Here is a 17,835-nt window from a genome sequence, read left to right as displayed (position 1 = left end):
CATAGGAAGGAGCAGGCATCTCTCATAGGAAGGAGCAGGCATCTCTCATAGGAAGGAGCAGGCATCTCTCATAGGAAGGAGCAGGCATCTCTCATAGGAAGGACAAGGCATCTCTCATAGGAAGGAGCAGGCATCTCTCATAGGAAGGAGCATCTGTTGTACTCTTATATTCTACTCCTCCTCTCCAGATGTTACATCCAGGTCTTTTTCCCCCATACGGCTTTTAGGCCCTTACAACTTCCCCCAAGTCCACCTATAAATTGGCTATATGTAAGCTCTGCAGGTATGTGGTAATTGACAAAGGATATCTATCTTAACACTTATATCAGAATGTACAGAAAATGTCTTGTTATTCTGTCCTACCTTAAAATATACCATCTCTGAACTGGATAAATCTCCAAAAGTCTTGTTTCTCTGTAAATTATACTTGGACGTTAGTTCTTCAAAAGAGGTAAAGGTGTTTTCTTGATAGAGACAACCAATGTTCTCTATCCCCTTTCTATACCAGCCTTTCCAGGAAACCATGTGTCCCCCTAGTTTAATTGTAGTTCCATAATGAAGCTGAGCTTGTCAAGAAAGGTGAAGATTTCTCTCATGAATCTGACTCCATAGATGTCTTTGTATGGGACATTTTTGCATTCTGCAGTCCCACATTTTGTTGACTCAGAATAATCTGATGCTCCGGTTCTCAGTGAAAGGGAATTGAGCCTATTAGAGTTCTCAGTAAAGAGAGAGCCTATTAGAGTTCTCAGCAAAGAGAGAGCCTATTAGAGTTCTCAGTAAAGAGAGAGCCTATTAGAGTTCTCAGTAAAGAGAGAGCCTATTAGAGTTCTCAGTAAAGAGAGAGCCTATTAGAGTTCTCAGTAAAGAGAGAGCCTATTAGAGTTCCCAATAAAGAGAGAGACTATTAGAGTTCTCAGTGAAGAGAGAGACTATTAGAGTTCTCAGTAAAGAGAGAGCCTATTAGAGTTCTCAGTGAAGAGAGCCTATTAGAGTTCTCAGTAAAGAGAGAGACTATTAGAGTTCTCAGTAAAGAGAGAGCCTATTAGAGTTCTCAGTAAAGAGAGAGCCTATTAGAGTTCTCAGTGAAGAGAGAGACTATTAGAGTTCTCAGTGAAGAGAGAGACTATTAGAGTTCTCAGTAAAGAGAGAGCCTATTAGAGTTCTCAGTAAAGAGAGAGCCTATTAGAGTTCTCAGTGAAGAGAGAGACTATTAGAGTTCTCAGTAAAGAGAGAGACTATTAGAGTTCTCAGTAAAGAGAGAGACTATTAGAGTTCTCAGTAAAGAGAGAGCCTATTAGAGTTCTCAGTAAAGAGATAGCCTTCTTGATATAATGGCATGTTAGGGAGCTTTAATCCTCCCTTCTCAGTCGTTTCCTGTAATCTCGCTGGTTTCCTCCTGGACCTTTTACTGACCTAAATAAACTCAGTAATCATTTTGTCTATGGATAATAAATAAATCAAAAGTATTGACAGGTATGGACAGGTATTGACTGTTAGTTTAGGAAGTCGCAAATTCTGAAAGAATGACTCTGCTTTCTGTATATCTAAAGGAATGTCTGAAGTATAAAGGTCCCGTCTCTAAATATATTGTCTATTTGTTTATGATTGGTAATCAGCTTGCTCGGTCTTGTTTCTGATTCCACCTACTTGTCGATCTGCTTCTCCAAATTTCAATTGATTTTCTGCCTTTTCACCTGATTCATACCATCTCTGCTTCAGTTCAGGAATATTCAGCTTTTTTTATTTAATAAAGTATTGAACCAATTTGACCTGTCCAGCGTTTGGAGCTCTGTTTCAAGTTGATCCATGTTCTGTTCGTCTAACTTCTTAATCGTAGCTTATCGTTGTATCAATACTCTGCGTATGGAAGCTTTAAATAAACATTTCCCAGACATGTACCTGTTTCGCACTGTAAGAGGCTGGTGTTCATTCGCCAAACATTTACATTTTCCTATTCAAACGGTCAGATCAATGGGTCTGTCATAGCTATCGTGCCCACACTGCAAGCACCCACTTTATGAGAGATCAGAAAGTAGTCGATGCGTGAATAAACAGCCCATTTGAAAAGAATCCCGAGCAGTTGGATTGATCTCCATATATAATAAAGACCAGCATCTTTACACAGTGTTTTAATTTCTTCTTGAGTTTTAAGAGCTCCTGCTTAGACCTGTTTTGGATTTGTCTAAAAATGCATCAGGGACCTGATTATGTTAATGCCCTGGTACCAGGGGAAAGTCACCAATATCCAGTAATATATTTATAAGCAGTCTGGGGTCTTCCTCATTCGGAGCATAAATATTACCCAATATTATATTTTGTTCTGAAACCTTCACCAATAAAATCAAGATTCATCCCTCGTTGTCCTTAAAAACCTCTTATGGCTGCAATCCCATTAACGGGATGGATATGACAACAGCCAGTGAAAGTGCAGGGCGCCAAATTCAAAACAACAGAAATCTCATAATTAACATTCCTCAAACATACATGTATTTTATACCGTTTTAAAGGTAATCTTGTTGTTAATCCCACCACAGTGTCCGATTTCAAATAAGCTTTACAGCGAAAGCACCACAAACGATTATGTTAGGTCACCACTAAGCCACAGAAAAACACAGCCATTTTTCCAGCCAAAGAGAGGAGTCACAAAAAGCACAAATAGAGATATGATGAATCACTAACCTTTGATGATCTTCATCAGAAGACACTCATAGGACTTCATGTTACACAATACATGTATGTTTTGTTTGATAAAGTTCATATTTATATAAAAAAAATCTGAGTTTACATTGGCGCATTACTTTCACTAGTTCCAAAAACATCAAGTGATTTTGCATAGCCACATCAATTCAACAGAAATACTCGTCATAAATATGATGAAAATACAAGTTATACACATGGAATTATAGATATACCTCTCCTTAATGCAACCGCTGTGTCAGATTTTAAAAAAACTTAATGGAAAAAGAAAACCATGCAATAATCTGAGACAGCACTCAGAAAAAGAAAAAAAATCCGCCATTTTGGAGTCAACAGAAATCAGAAATAACATTATAAATATTCCCTGACCTTTGATGATCTTCATCAGAATGCACTCCCAGGAATCCTAGTTCCACAATAAATGCTTGATTTGTTTGATAATGTCCATTATTTATGTCCAAGTAGCTACTTTTGTTAGGGCTAAGGTATACAAACCCAAACGCTCGTGCAGGTCCCGCATAACGTCCAGACAAAAACTTCAAGAAGTTATATTACAGGTCCTAGAAACATTTCAAACGAAGTATAGAATCAATCTTTAGGATGTTTTTATCATAAATCTTCAATAACGTTCCAACCGCAGAATTCCATTGTATGTAGAAAAGCCATGGAACGCAGGTCGCTATCATGTGATTTGCACATGACCAGCCCTTGGCTCTCTGCCAGACACCTGGCTCATTCAGCTCCCATTCAGCCCCACAACACAGTAGAAGCCTCATTCAAGTTTCTAAAGACGGTTGACATCTAGTGGAAGCCCTAGGAAGTGCAACTTCATCCATATCCCACTGTGAATTCAATAGGGGCTGGGTTGAAAATCGACCAACCTCGGATTTCTCACTTCCTGTTTGGATTTCTTCTCAGGTTTTTGCCTGCATATAAGTTCTGTTATACTCACAGACATCATTCAAACAGTTTCAGAAACTTCAGAGTGTTTTCTATCCAAATCTACTAATTATATGCTTATATTAGCAACAGGGACTGAGAAGCAGGCAGTTTACTCTGGGCACCTTTCATCCAATCTACTCAATACTGCCCCTGCAGCCATAATATGTTTTAAACTCTTTTTCCACTTGAACATGTACAGTATACTTCTGTTTTGGACAATATAATAGAGACCTCTCTTTTTTTGTTGAATGTATTATGGTCAGCACTGCCCACCCATCTGTCTCCCACCCTGGGAGCATCCTTTAGCTAAGCACTGCCCACCCATCTGTCTCCCACCCTGGGAGCATCCTTTAGCTAAGCACTGCCCACCCATCTGTCTCCCACCATGGGAGCATCCTTTAGCTAAGCACTGCCCACCCATCTGTCTCCCACCATGGGAGCATCCTTTAGCTAAGCACTGCCCACCCATCTGTCTCCCACCATGGGAGCATCCTTTAGCTAAGCACTGCCCACCCATCTGTCTCCCACCCTGGGAGCTGGGAGCATCCTTTAGCTAAGCACTGCCCACCCATCTGTCTCCCACCATGGGAGCATCCTTTAGCTAAGCACTGCCCACCCATCTGTCTCCCACCATGGGAGCATCCTTTAGCTAAGCACTGCCCACCCATCTGTCTCCCACCATGGGAGCATCCTTTAGCTAAGCACTGCCCACCCATCTGTCTCCCACCATGGGAGCATCCTTTAGCTAAGCACTGCCCACCCATCTGTCTCCCACCCTGGGAGCATCCTTTAGCTAAGCACTGCCCACCCATCTGTCTCCCACCATGGGAGCATCCTTTAGCTAAGCACTGCCCACCCATCTGTCTCCCACCATGGGAGCATCCTTTAGCTAAGCACTGCCCACCCATCTGTCTCCCATCCTGGGAGCATCCTTTAGCTAAGCACTGCCCACCCATCTGTCTCCCACCCTGGGAGCATCCTTTAGTTAAGCACTGCCCACCCATCTGTCTCCCACCCTGGGAGCATCCTTTAGCTAAGCACTGCCCACCCATCTGTCTCCCACCCTGGGAGCATCCTTTAGCTAAGCACTGCCCACCCATCTGTCTCCCACCATGGGAGCATCCTTTAGCTAAGCACTGCCCACCCATCTGTCTCCCACCCTGGGAGCATCCTTTAGCTAAGCACTGCCCACCCATCTGTCTCCCACCCTGGGAGCATCCTTTAGTTAAGCACTGCCCACCCATCTGTCTCCCACCCTGGGAGCATCCTTTAGCTAAGCACTGCCCACCCATCTGTCTCCCACCATGGGAGCATCCTTTAGCTAAGCACTGCCCACCCATCTGTCTCCCACCATGGGAGCATCCTTTAGTTAAGCACTGCCCACCCATCTGTCTCCCACCATGGGAGCATCCTTTAGTTAAGCACTGCCCACCCATCTGTCTCCCACCCTGGGAGCATCCTTTAGCTAAGCACTGCCCACCCATCTGTCTCCCACCATGGGAGCATCCTTTAGCTAAGCACTGCCCACCCATCTGTCTCCCACCATGGGAGCTCCCACCCTGGGAGCATCCTTTAGTTAAGCACTGCACTCTGCCCCACCCATCTGTCTCCCCACCCATCTGAGCATCCTTTAGCTAAGCACTGCCCACCCATCTGTCTCCCACCATGGGAGCATCCTTTAGTTAAGCACTGCCCACCCATCTGTCTCCCACCCTGGGAGCATCCTTTAGCTAAGCACTGCCCACCCATCTGTCTCCCACCCTGGGAGCATCCTTTAGTTAAGCACTGCCCACCCATCTGTCTCCCACCCTGGGAGCATCCTTTAGTTAAGCACTGCCCACCCATCTGTCTCCCACCATGGGAGCATCCTTTAGTTAAGCACTGCCCACCCATCTGTCTCCCACCATGGGAGCATCCTTTAGTTAAGCACTGCCCACCCATCTGTCTCCCACCCTGGGAGCATCCTTTAGCTAAGCACTGCCCACCCATCTGTCTCCCACCCTGGGAGCATCCTTTAGTTAAGCACTGCCCACCCATCTGTCTCCCACCCTGGGAGCATCCTTTAGTTAAGCACTGCCCACCCATCTGTCTCCCACCATGGGAGCATCCTTTAGTTAAGCACTGCCCACCCATCTGTCTCCCACCCTGGGAGCATCCTTTAGTTAAGCACTGCCCACCCATCTGTCTCCCACCCTGGGAGCATCCTTTAGTTAAGCACTGCCCACCCATCTGTCTCCCACCCTGGGAGCATCCTTTAGCTAAGCACTGCCCACCCATCTGTCTCCCACCCTGGGAGCATCCTTTAGTTAAGCACTGCCCACCCATCTGTCTCCCACCCTGGGAGCATCCTTTAGTTAAGCACTGCCCACCCATCTGTCTCCCACCATGGGAGCATCCTTTAGTTAAGCACTGCCCACCCATCTGTCTCCCACCATGGGAGCATCCTTTAGTTAAGCACTGCCCACCCATCTGTCTCCCACCCTGGGAGCATCCTTTAGCTAAGCACTGCCCACCCATCTGTCTCCCACCCTGGGAGCATCCTTTAGTTAAGCACTGCCCACCCATCTGTCTCCCACCATGGGAGCATCCTTTAGTTAAGCACTGCCCACCCATCTGTCTCCCACCCTGGGAGCATCCTTTTCCAGTAGGTGGGTCTCTTGGAGCATAATCACGTCTGAGTGTTTTTAAATATGAACCTAATCTGTTCACATTCCGCAATGTAACATCAATCACATTGAATGAATACCCCCCACCTGGAACACTAAACTAATGACTGGTAGTACCTCCCCACCTGGAACACTAAACTAATGACTGGTAGTACCTCCCCACCTGGAACACTAAACTAATGACTGGTAGTACCTCCCCACCTGGAACACTAAACTAATGACTGGTAGTACCTCCCCACCTGGAACACTAAACTAATGACTGGTAGTACCTCCCCACCTGGAACACTAAACTAATGACTGGTAGTACCCCCCCACCTGGAACACTAAACTAATGACTGGTAGTACCTCCCCACCTAGAACACTAAACTAATGACTGGTAGTACCTCCCCACCTGGAACACTAAACTAATGACTGGTAGTACCTCCCCACCTGGAACACTAAACTAATGACTGGTAGTACCCCCCCACCTGGAACACTAAACTAATGACTGGTAGTACCTCCCCACCTAGAACACTAAACTAATGACTGGTAGTACCTCCCCACCTGGAACACTAAACTAATGACTGGTAGTACCCCTTCCACCTGGAACACTAAACTAATGACTGGTAGTACCTCCCCACCTGGAACACTAAACTAATGACTGGTAGTACCCCCCCACCTGGAACACTAAACTAATGACTGGTAGTACCTCCCCACCTGGAACACTAAACTAATGACTGGTAGTACCTCCCCACCTGGAACACTAAACTAATGACTGGTAGTACCTCCGCACCTGGAACACTAAACTAATGACTGGTAGTACCTCCGCACCTGGAACACTAAACTAATGACTGGTAGTACCTCCCCACCTGGAACACTAAACTAATGACTGGTAGTACCTCCCCACCTGGAACACTAAACTAATGACTGGTAGTACCTCCCCACCTGGAACACTAAACTAATGACTGGTAGTACCTCCCCACCTAGAACACTAAACTAATGACTGGTAGTACCTCCCCACCTGGAACACTAAACTAATGACTGGTAGTACCTCCCCACCTGGAACACTAAACTAATGACTGGTAGTACCTCCCCACCTGGAACACTAAACTAATGACTGGTAGTACCTCCCCACCTGGAACACTAAACTAATGACTGGTAGTACCTCCCCACCTAGAACACTAAACTAATGACTGGTAGTACCTCCCCACCTGGAACACTAAACTAATGACTGGTAGTACCTCCCCACCTGGAACACTAAACTAATGACTGGTAGTACCTCCCCACCTAGAACACTAAACTAATGACTGGTAGTACCTCCCCACCTAGAACACTAAACTAATGACTGTGCTCAGGCTGTGCTTCCCCTTTAGAACTGGGTCATCAGGCTGTTCTACTCCTTTAGAACCAGGTCATCAGGCTGTTCTCCTCCTTTAGAACCGGGTCATCAGGCTGTTCTACTCCTTTAGAACCGGGTCATCAGGCTGTTCTACTCCTTTAGAACCGGGTCATCAGGCTGTTCTCCTTTAGAACCGGGTCATCAGGCTGTTCTACTCCTTTAGAACCGGGTCATCAGGCTGTGCTTCTCCTTTAGAACCGGGTCATCAGGCTGTTCTACTCCTTTAGAACCGGGTCACCAGGCTGTTCTACTCCTTTAGAACCATGTCATCGGGCTGTTCTCCTTTAGAACCGGGTCATCAGGCTGTTCTACTCCTTTAGAACCGGGTCATCAGGCTGTGCTTCTCCTTTAGAACCGGGTCATCAGGCTGTTCTACTCCTTTAGAACCGGGTCACCAGGCTGTTCTACTCCTTTAGAACCGGGTCATCAGGCTGTTCTACTCCTTTAGAACCATGTCATCGGGCTGTTCTCCTTTAGAACTGGGTCATCAGGCTGTTCTACTCCTTTAGAACCAGGTCATCAGGCTGTTCTCCTCCTTTAGAACCGGGTCATTATGGCTGTTCTACTCCTTTAGAACTGGGTCATCAGGCTGTTCTCCTTTAGAACCGGGTCATCAGGCTGTTCTTCTCCTTTAGAACTGGGTCATCGAGCTGAGGAAAAACTCACTCCGATTGGCTGGGCCTGGATCCCCAGTGGGTGGGCCTTGCTCCCAAGTGGGTGGACCTATGCCCTCCCAGGCCCACCTACGGCGGCACTCCTGCCCAGTTATGTAAAATCCATATATTAGGGCCTAATTCATTTTTCTCAATTGACTGATTTACTCATATGAACTGTAACTCAGTAAAATCGTTGAAATTGTTGCATGTTGCGTTTATACTTTCGATCAGTATGAGTCAGTTCTTGCATTAATATCAGTTTGTACAGGGCATTCGGAAAGTATTCAGACCCCATGACCTTTTCTACATTTTGTTATGTTACAGTCTTATTCTAAAATGGATTAAACTGTTGTTTTTTCAACTGAATTTATACACAATACCCCATAATGACAAAGCAAAACTGTTTTTTAAAAATATTTGCGAATTAATTACACAATAAAAATCAGAAATATCACATTTATATCAGCATTCAGAACTTTTACTCAGTACTTTGTTGAAGCACCTTTGGCAGCGATTACAGCCATGAATCTTCTTGAGTCTGACGCTACAAGCTTGGTACACCTGTATTTGGGGAGATTCTCCCATTGTTCTCTGCAGATCCTCTCAAGCTCTGTCTGGTTGGACGGGGAGCGTCGCTGCACAGATATTTTCAGGTCTCTCCAGAGATGTTAAATCGGGTTCTCACTGGGCCACTCAAGGACATTCAGAGAATTGTCTTGGCTGTGTGCTTAAGGTCGTTGACCTGTTGGAAGGTGAACCTTTGCCCCAGTCTGAGGTCCTGCGTTGTCTTGACTGTGTGCTTAAGGTCGTTGACCTGTTGGAAGGTGAACCTTTGCCCCAGTCTGAGGTCCTGCGTTGTCTTGACTGTGTGCTTAAGGTCGTTGACCTGTTGGAAAGTGAACCTTCACCCCAGTCTGAGGTCCTGAGCGCTCTGGAACAGGTTTTTGTGAAAATAAAGCTTGTACGAACTCGAACCCAGGCACAGAGAAACACAGCAAGGAGAGGTAGGGGTAAAATCCAGAATTTTTACTTAAGAGTCTTAAAAGAAACAAGACAAGAGCACACTAATAAAACACGAGACCAAAGCAACGGTACAGGCCAACGGAGGATCCTGAATAACCAGGCGAACAGAGAAGGTAATTAAACACAGGTGAAACCAATAAGACATAATCAGGGGGACATGGAAACTAGAGAACAAGGTTAGGGTGCCCTCCAGTGGTGACCTGAGGAAACAACACTCAAATAAAACAGAACCGTGATCATCAAGGATCTCTCTATTAAACGGGTCTGTCACCTTGATTACTCAAACTTCTCTCCACCTGTGTGCACATGTGTTGTAAACGTTTCATTCATAAGGCTAGGTTGTAGCAACCTGATGATGGGTACAGGGGAAATCTGAGTATCATGTAGTAGCCTAAAACCTTTATTTTATTTTTTATTTCACCTTTATTTAACCAGGTAGGCCTGTTGAGAACACCTTTATTTAACCAGGTAGGCTAGTTGAGAACACCTTTATTTAACCAGGTAGGCCAGTTGAGAACACCTTTATTTAACCAGGTAGGCCTGTTGAGAACACCTTTATTTAACCAGGTAGGCCAGTTGAGAACACCTTTATTTAACCAGGTAGGCAACTTTATTTAACCAGGTTAGTTGAGAACAAGTTCTCATTTGCAACTGCGACCTGGCCAAGATAAAGCAAAGCAGTGTGAACAGACAACACAGAGTTACACATGGAGTAAACAATTAGCAAGTCAATAACACAGTAGAAAAAAAATGGGCAGTCTATATACATTGTGTGCAAAAGGCATGAGGGGGTAGGCAAATAATTACAATATTGCAGATTAACACTGGAGTGATAAATGATCAGATGGTCATGTACAGGTAGAGATATTGGTGTGCAAAAGAGCAGAAAAGTAAATAAATAAAAACTGTGGGGATGAGGTAGGTGAAAATGGGTGGGCTATTTACCAATAGACTATGTACAGCTGTAGCGATCGGTTAGCTGCTCAGATAGCAGATGTTTGAAGTTGGTGAGGGAGATAAAAGTCTCCAACTTCAGCGATTTTTGCAATTCGTTCCAGTCACAGGCAGCAGAGAACTGGAACGAAAGGCGGCCAAATGAGGTGTTGGCTTTAGGTATGATCAGTGAGATACACCTGCTGGAGCGCGTGCTACGGGTGGGTGTTGCCATCGTGACCATCGTGACTATACAGTAGATGTTAAACTGGGTGAATGGAATATGAATGGCAGTCATCCAATATGCTGTAATAGAAATAAGACCATGCTCATGAAAAAAATAAAATAAGTCCTACTTCATCTTCAATGGCAACGACTGCAGCTACAGACCAGACAACCCTGACTATGATGCTATTGCGTATAAGCTAGCTAGCTACCTAATGTCCTTATCCTCTTTATAGATCATATACATAGATTTGTTTTCCAATCGCATCTACAGCTTCCTAATATAACAAGCCAGTTGATAGTACAGTAGCTAGGATGAATGTAATGTGTGACATTAGTTCCTACATGAGTGACGTTAGATAAATTAGTTACAGATATCCACTGGCAAATCTTTACATAAATTAGTTAATCAAAAATACACGTTGAAATAGCATTAGCCTGAATTAGCCATCTAGCTTTCTTACCTAAAATAAGAAACGCCTTGAGGGGAAGTCCTCCGTGTTGCAGTGTGGCTACTGGCTAGCTACCTGGGGGTGTAAACGTCCCGTTGGTCCTGACTGTCATTTAGCTCGCCAATCACTGGCATTGTAACAAAAAGCAGTGCTGTGACTGGCTATCATATTTGAGTAACATGAGACACCCGACACACACATGGAGTTATAGTCACAAATCGAACAAAGGGTTAGTCATAACCATCTTTACTATGGTGGCGGGGCGCAGGTCACGAAAGAAGACGGAGAACAAGGGAAGCAAGGGGAACACATTCTGAGTAAACACGAAGCGAGGGATTCTGGGAGATCTGCCGAAGGACAAGATGGTGGATAAGGAAAAAAGTAATTGACAGGAAAAATAATTTCTACATCAATTATAGTCAATCTCTCCCCTTAATTAACGTAACTAGGGGGAATGGGATGGAGAAATGGTTTACAATAGGCAGGGTGGGGCTCAACAGGTGGAATGAGTCCGGTTAGGTTCTGAACAGAGTAAAAAACAACAACTAGAAAAAGCTCAAACCAAGCTAATTCAACCACTGGGTCATACAGCCGGGAGAAACAACATATTCCATCTGTTGACCTTATCTGGAGTGGAGTTCCACATCCCTCATGGTCCCGGTTCCTCAGAAACTGGTCTGCCTTATCAGGAACTGAAACCAGACTGTTGCCCTTTGCCTCCCTCCTTAGGACCATTCAGATTCAACAGGAACATACTGTATTTGATCAGTATATGAACTTTCCTCACTAAGTAACTTTCTACACACCTAGAACTTCTTGACCCTTCCTAAAATATACGTTCCTTTTTCTTACACATGTAAAGTTATCAATACGTTGTAGTACGGTAACATGAATAAGTATTTTTCAAGCTATATGGGCAGCCTGATGGATCCAGAGCAGGTTAATTATGGACTTTAATACTACTTACAGGGACCCTGTAGTGCAACATGCAGGGACTCATAGGACATTATACAGGGAAAAGTTATAGTATGTTAGCCAGCAATACGCAATGTGGGTGTCGCACCCTGATCTGGTTCACCTGTCTATGTGCTTGTCTATCCCCCAGGTGTCTCTAATCTTCCCCATTATCCCCGGTGTATTTATACCTGTGTTCTCTGTTTGTCTGTTGCCAGTTCATTTTGTTTTCGTGAAACCTACCAGCTTTTGTTTTTCTAGTCCTTCCCGGTTTTGACCCTGAGCCTGCCTGCTGTTCTGTACCTTGCCCCACCTCACTGGTTTACTGACCCCTGCCTGACCCTGAGACTACCTGCTGTTATGGACGTTTTGCACCCTCTCTGGTTTACTGACCCATGACCTGTCGTTTCCACACCCCTGTACTAGAAATAAATGTTTGTTTCTTCGACACTGTCGGGTGTTTTACAGAAAAAAATATCATACTTAGCTAGGCATCGTGTTTGATAAACTTGTAGCATCTGTCATCTCTTCCTTTTGGTGTTGGCATCGGCTGTAGCTGAGCGTCAAACGTTAGCTAAATCCAACTCTTTGTTTCGAATCCCCTGCTCTATATTCCGGTTGAAACATGTATGTTTGAACGTCAACGTGTAGCTAATAGATGCTCCGCTGTTGAATTTGTGTTGATGAGAGGAATCACTTGAAGAGGTAGAGATACTCTCAATGATCAGCTATGGAACCCTGACCTGCTGTTTTCAACTCTCTAGAGACAGCAGGAGAGGTAGAGATACTCTCAATGATCAGCTATGGAACCCTGACCTGCTGTTTTCAACTCTCTAGAGTCAGCAGGAGAGGTAGAGATACTCTGAATGATCGGCTATGGAACCCTGACCTGCTGTTTTCAACTCTCTAGAGACAGCAGGAGAGGTAGAGATACTCTCAATGATCAGCTATGGAACCCTGACCTGCTGTTTTCAACTCTCTAGAGTCAGCAGGAGAGGTAGAGATACTCTGAATGATCGGCTATGGAACCCAGACCTGCTGTTTTCAACTCTCTAGAGTCAGCAGGAGAGGTAGAGATACTCTGAATGATTGGCTATGAAAAGCCAACTGACATTTACTCCTGAGGTGCTGACCTGTTGCACCCTCGACAACCACTGTGAAAATTATTATTTGACCATGCTGGTCATCTATGAACATTTGAGCATCTTGGCCATGTTCTGTTATAATCTCCACGCGGCACCAGCCAGAAGAGGACTGGCCACCCCTCAGAGCCTGGTTCCTCTCTAGGTTTCTTCCTAGGTTGACCAGAGCCTTGTGGCACCCTATTCCCTATATAGTGCACTATCGTTGACCAGAGCCTTGTGGCAAGTAGCCTTGTCCAAGCCAGAATGTCATGTTTCCTGAAGTGTGGGGCAGCTTAATATACAGGTACACCCCTTGGACACAATGCTAGTCTATCGTTGACCCCTATAGGCTGGCCTAGGTCTAAAGTAGTGCACTATATTGGGAATAGGGTGCAATTTGAGACACAGAAAACACTTTGATACTGTGGTCCACTAGAACTGCCAGAACATCAACAACATGGCCTGATACTCCAACCTGCCAGTCAGATTCATGACTTCACCTGATCACCAGTCACTAGGTGGTTATCCTCATGTCCTGCTACACACATCACAGCAAGTTATACCATGAGTTATGATGATGCTGAACATCGTATCAATGAGACAAAAATCAGGTCACCTAACTGCACACAAGTTGATTTTGTTCACCCATACCAGAAGCAAATCAGGACACGCAGGTTGAAATATCAAAACAAATATCTTAACAAATTATATTGATTTGGGGACAGGTCAAAAAGCATTAAACATTTATGGCAATTTAGCTAACTAGCTTGTTGTTGCTAGCTAATTTGTCCTGGGATATAAAACATTGGGTTGATATTTTACCTGAAATGCACAAGGTCCTCTACTCCAACAATGAATCCACAGATAAAACGGTCAACCGAATGTGTTTCTTGTCGTCTCCTTCCTTCAGGCTTCTTGTGTTGTTGTTTGGACTTTATATGACGGTTGGCAAACCAACTTTACACCATTACTACAACCGACTGGAGCGCGGACCTAAGTTCATCTTTCAATCACCCACGTGGGTATTTGCTCCTATAAACCAATGAGGAAATGGCACGTGGGTATATACTCCTATAAACCATTGAGGAGATGGGACTTGGGTATGTACTCCTATAAACCAATGAGGAGATGGGACGTGGGTATATGCTTCTATAAACCAATGAGGAGATGGCACGTGGGTATATACTCCTATAAACCAATGAGGAGATGGGACGTGGGTATATGCTTCTATAAACCAATGAGGAGATGGCACATGGGTATATACTCCTATAAACCAATGAGGAGATGGCACGTGGGTATATACTCCTATAAACCAATGAGGAGATATGGGACCTGGGTATATACTCCTATAAACCAATGAGGAGATGGCACGTGGGTATATACTCCTATAAACCAATGAGGAGATATGGGACCTGGGTATATGCTTCTATAAACCAATGAGGAGATTGGAGGCCGGACTTGCAGCGCGTTGAGCATCACAAATAGAACCAAGTTCTATTTTAGCTCCTGGCCACGCAGACTCTCGCGAGCAGTGTGGGTGCAATGTTTGCATAACATGTAGATGTACATTTATATTTGCGACGTTTGCACTCGGTGTGGTTAGGTACCATGAGTACAGAAGACTTCACTCAAAGAAAAACATTCGAAGTTGAAATTTTCCCAGTTTGACTGACTTTCATGTCTTAAAGTAAGGGACTGTCGTTTCTCTTTACTTATTTGAGCTGTTCTTGCCATAACATGGACTTGGTCTTTTACCAAATAGGGCTATATTCTGTATATACCACCCCTACCTTGTCACAACACACCTGATTGGTTCAAACACATTAACAAGGAAATATATTCAAAATGAACCTTTAACAAGGCACACCTGTTAATCGAAATGAATTCCAGGTGACTCCCTCGTGAAGCTGGTTGAGAGAATTCCAAAAGAGTCAAAAGAGTGTGCAAAGCTGTCATCAAGGAAAAGAAAGGGTGGCTATTTGAAGAATCTCAAACAAATCATAATATATGTTGATTTGTTAAACACTTTTTGCTTACTACATGATTCCATATGTGTTATTTCATAGTTTATTCTACAATGTAGAAAATAGTAAAAACATTTTTTAAAAACCTTGAAGGAGAAGGTGTGTGTCTAAACTCTTGACTGTGGTAGTGTGTGTATTATTCATAGAGACTCTGAAGCAGACAGAAATAATAAACCTAGTCCAGTCCCCCACAATAATACAATATTTTTTATTTTATTTGCAATGTTCACAAAGGCCATCAATAGCATGGACACACACACACACACACACACACAAAATAAGTCTAAACTAGGAAATGTACAGTGCATTGTAGACTTGTCAATCAATGAGGTGAACAGATTGACCAGAAGATACTTCATGAAGAGAACAGTTGAAAGAGGAGGGAGACCAGCAGTCTGACTACAGCTCTGATAATCACTCACAACCATGAAGAGAACAGTTGAAAGAGGGAGACCAGCAGTCTGACTACAGCTCTGATAATCACTCACAACCATGAAGAGAACAGTTGAAAGAGGAGGGAGACCAGCAGTCTGACTACAGCTCTGATAATCACTCACAACCATGAAGAGAACAGTTGAAAGAGGAGGGAGACCAGCAGTCTGACTACAGCTCTGATAATCACTCACAACCATGAAGAGAACAGTTGAAAGAGGAGGGAGACCAGCAGTCTGACTACAGCTCTGATAATCACTCACAACCATGAAGAGAACAGTTGAAAGAGGAGGGGGACCAGCAGTCTGACTACAGCTCTGATAATCACTCACAACCATGAAGAGAACAGTTGAAAGAGGAGGGAGACCAGCAGTCTGACTACAGCTCTGATAATCACTCACAACCATGAAGAGAACAGTTGAAAGAGGAGGGAGACCAGCAGTCTGACTACAGCTCTGATAATCACTCACAACCATGAAGAGAACAGTTGAAAGAGGAGGGAGACCAGCAGTCTGACTACAGCTCTGATAATCACTCACAACCATGAAGAGAACAGTTGAAAGAGGAGGGAGACCAGCAGTCTGACTACAGCTCTGATAATCACTCACAACCATGAAGAGAACAGTTGAAAGAGGAGGGAGACCAGCAGTCTGACTACAGCTCTGATAATCACTCACAACCATGAAGAGAACAATTGAAAGAGGAGGGAGACCAGCAGTCTGACTACAGCTCTGATAATCACTCACAACCATGAAGAGAACAGTTGAAAGAGGAGGGGGACCAACAGTCTGACTACAGCTCTGATAATCACTCACAACCATGAAGAGAACAGTTGAAAGAGGAGGGAGACCAGCAGTCTGACTACAGCTCTGATAATCACTCACAACCATGAAGAGAACAGTTGAAAGAGGAGGGAGACCAGCAGTCTGACTACAGCTCTGATAATCACTCACAACCATGAAGAGAACAGTTGAAAGAGGAGGGAGACCAGCAGTCTGACTACAGCTCTGATAATCACTCACAACCATGAAGAGAACAGTTGAAAGAGGAGGGAGACCAGCAGTCTGACTACAGCTCTGATAATCACTCACAACCATGAAGAGAACAGTTGAAAGAGGAGGGAGACCAGCAGTCTGACTACAGCTCTGATAATCACTCACAACCATGAAGAGAACAGTTGAAAGAGGTGGGAGACCAGCAGTCTGACTACAGCTCTGATAATCACTCACAGTCATGAAGAGAACAGTTGAAAGAGGAGGGAGACCAGCAGTCTGACTACAGCTCTGATAATCACTCACAACCATGAAGAGAACAGTTGAAAGAGGAGGGAGACCAGCAGTCTGACTACAGCTCTGATAATCACTCACAACCATGAAGAGAACAGTTGAAAGAGGAGGGAGACCAGCAGTCTGACTACAGCTCTGATAATCACTCACAACCATGAAGAGAACAGTTGAAAGAGGTGGGAGACCAGCAGTCTGACTACAGCTCTGATAATCACTCACAACCATGAAGAGAACAGTTGAAAGAGGAGGGAGACCAGCAGTCTGACTACAGCTCTGATAATCACTCACAACCATGAAGAGAACAGTTGAAAGAGGGAGACCAGCAGTCTGACTACAGCTCTGATAATCACTCACAACCATGAAGAGAACAGTTGAAAGAGGAGGGAGACCAGCAGTCTGACTACAGCTCTGATAATCACTCACAACCATGAAGAGAACAGTTGAAAGAGGAGGGAGACCAGCAGTCTGACTACAGCTCTGATAATCACTCACAACCATGAAGAGAACAGTTGAAAGAGGAGAGAGACCAGCAGTCTGACTACAGCTCTGATAATCACTCACAACCATGAAGAGAACAGTTGAAAGAGGAGGGAGACCAGCAGTCTGACTACAGCTCTGATAATCACTCACAACCATGAAGAGAACAGTTGAAAGAGGAGGGAGACCAGCAGTCTGACTACAGCTCTGATAATCACTCACAACCATGAAGAGAACAGTTGAAAGAGGAGGGAGACCAGCAGTCTGACTACAGCTCTGATAATCACTCACAACCATGAAGAGAACAGTTGAAAGAGGAGGGAGACCAGCAGTCTGACTACAGCTCTGATAATCACTCACAACCATGAAGAGAACAGTTGAAAGAGGAGGGAGACCAACAGTCTGACTACAGCTCTGATAATCACTCACAACCATGAAGAGAACAGTTGAAAGAGGAGGGAGAGACCAGCAGTCTGACTACAGCTCTGATAATCACTCACAACCATGAAGAGAACAGTTGAAAGAGGAGAGAGACCAGCAGTCTGACTACAGCTCTGATAATC

The 17,835-nt window shown here is 44.5% G+C and overlaps 1 protein-coding gene across 1 annotated transcript; it reads right to left on the bottom strand.

Annotated features, from left to right (window-relative positions):
• Positions 1-15,217: 15,217 nt before the first annotated feature.
• On the bottom strand, positions 15,218-16,714 carry LOC127929579 (uncharacterized). Its single transcript, XM_052517534.1, has 2 exons — positions 15,500-16,714; positions 15,218-15,430 (listed from the first exon to the last, which is right to left on the bottom strand). Exons 1-2 carry the CDS (start codon positions 16,673-16,675, stop codon positions 15,218-15,220), a joined length of 1,389 nt encoding a protein of 462 aa, XP_052373494.1. The 5' UTR covers positions 16,676-16,714.
• Positions 16,715-17,835: the final 1,121 nt, after the last annotated feature.

Source organism: Oncorhynchus keta, unplaced genomic scaffold (genome assembly GCF_023373465.1).
Source record: "Oncorhynchus keta strain PuntledgeMale-10-30-2019 unplaced genomic scaffold, Oket_V2 Un_scaffold_8424_pilon_pilon, whole genome shotgun sequence".
NCBI lineage: Eukaryota > Metazoa > Chordata > Actinopteri > Salmoniformes > Salmonidae > Oncorhynchus > Oncorhynchus keta.
Note: the sequence above shows the minus strand (reverse complement) of the source record. Positions and strands in the feature narration are given on the sequence as shown.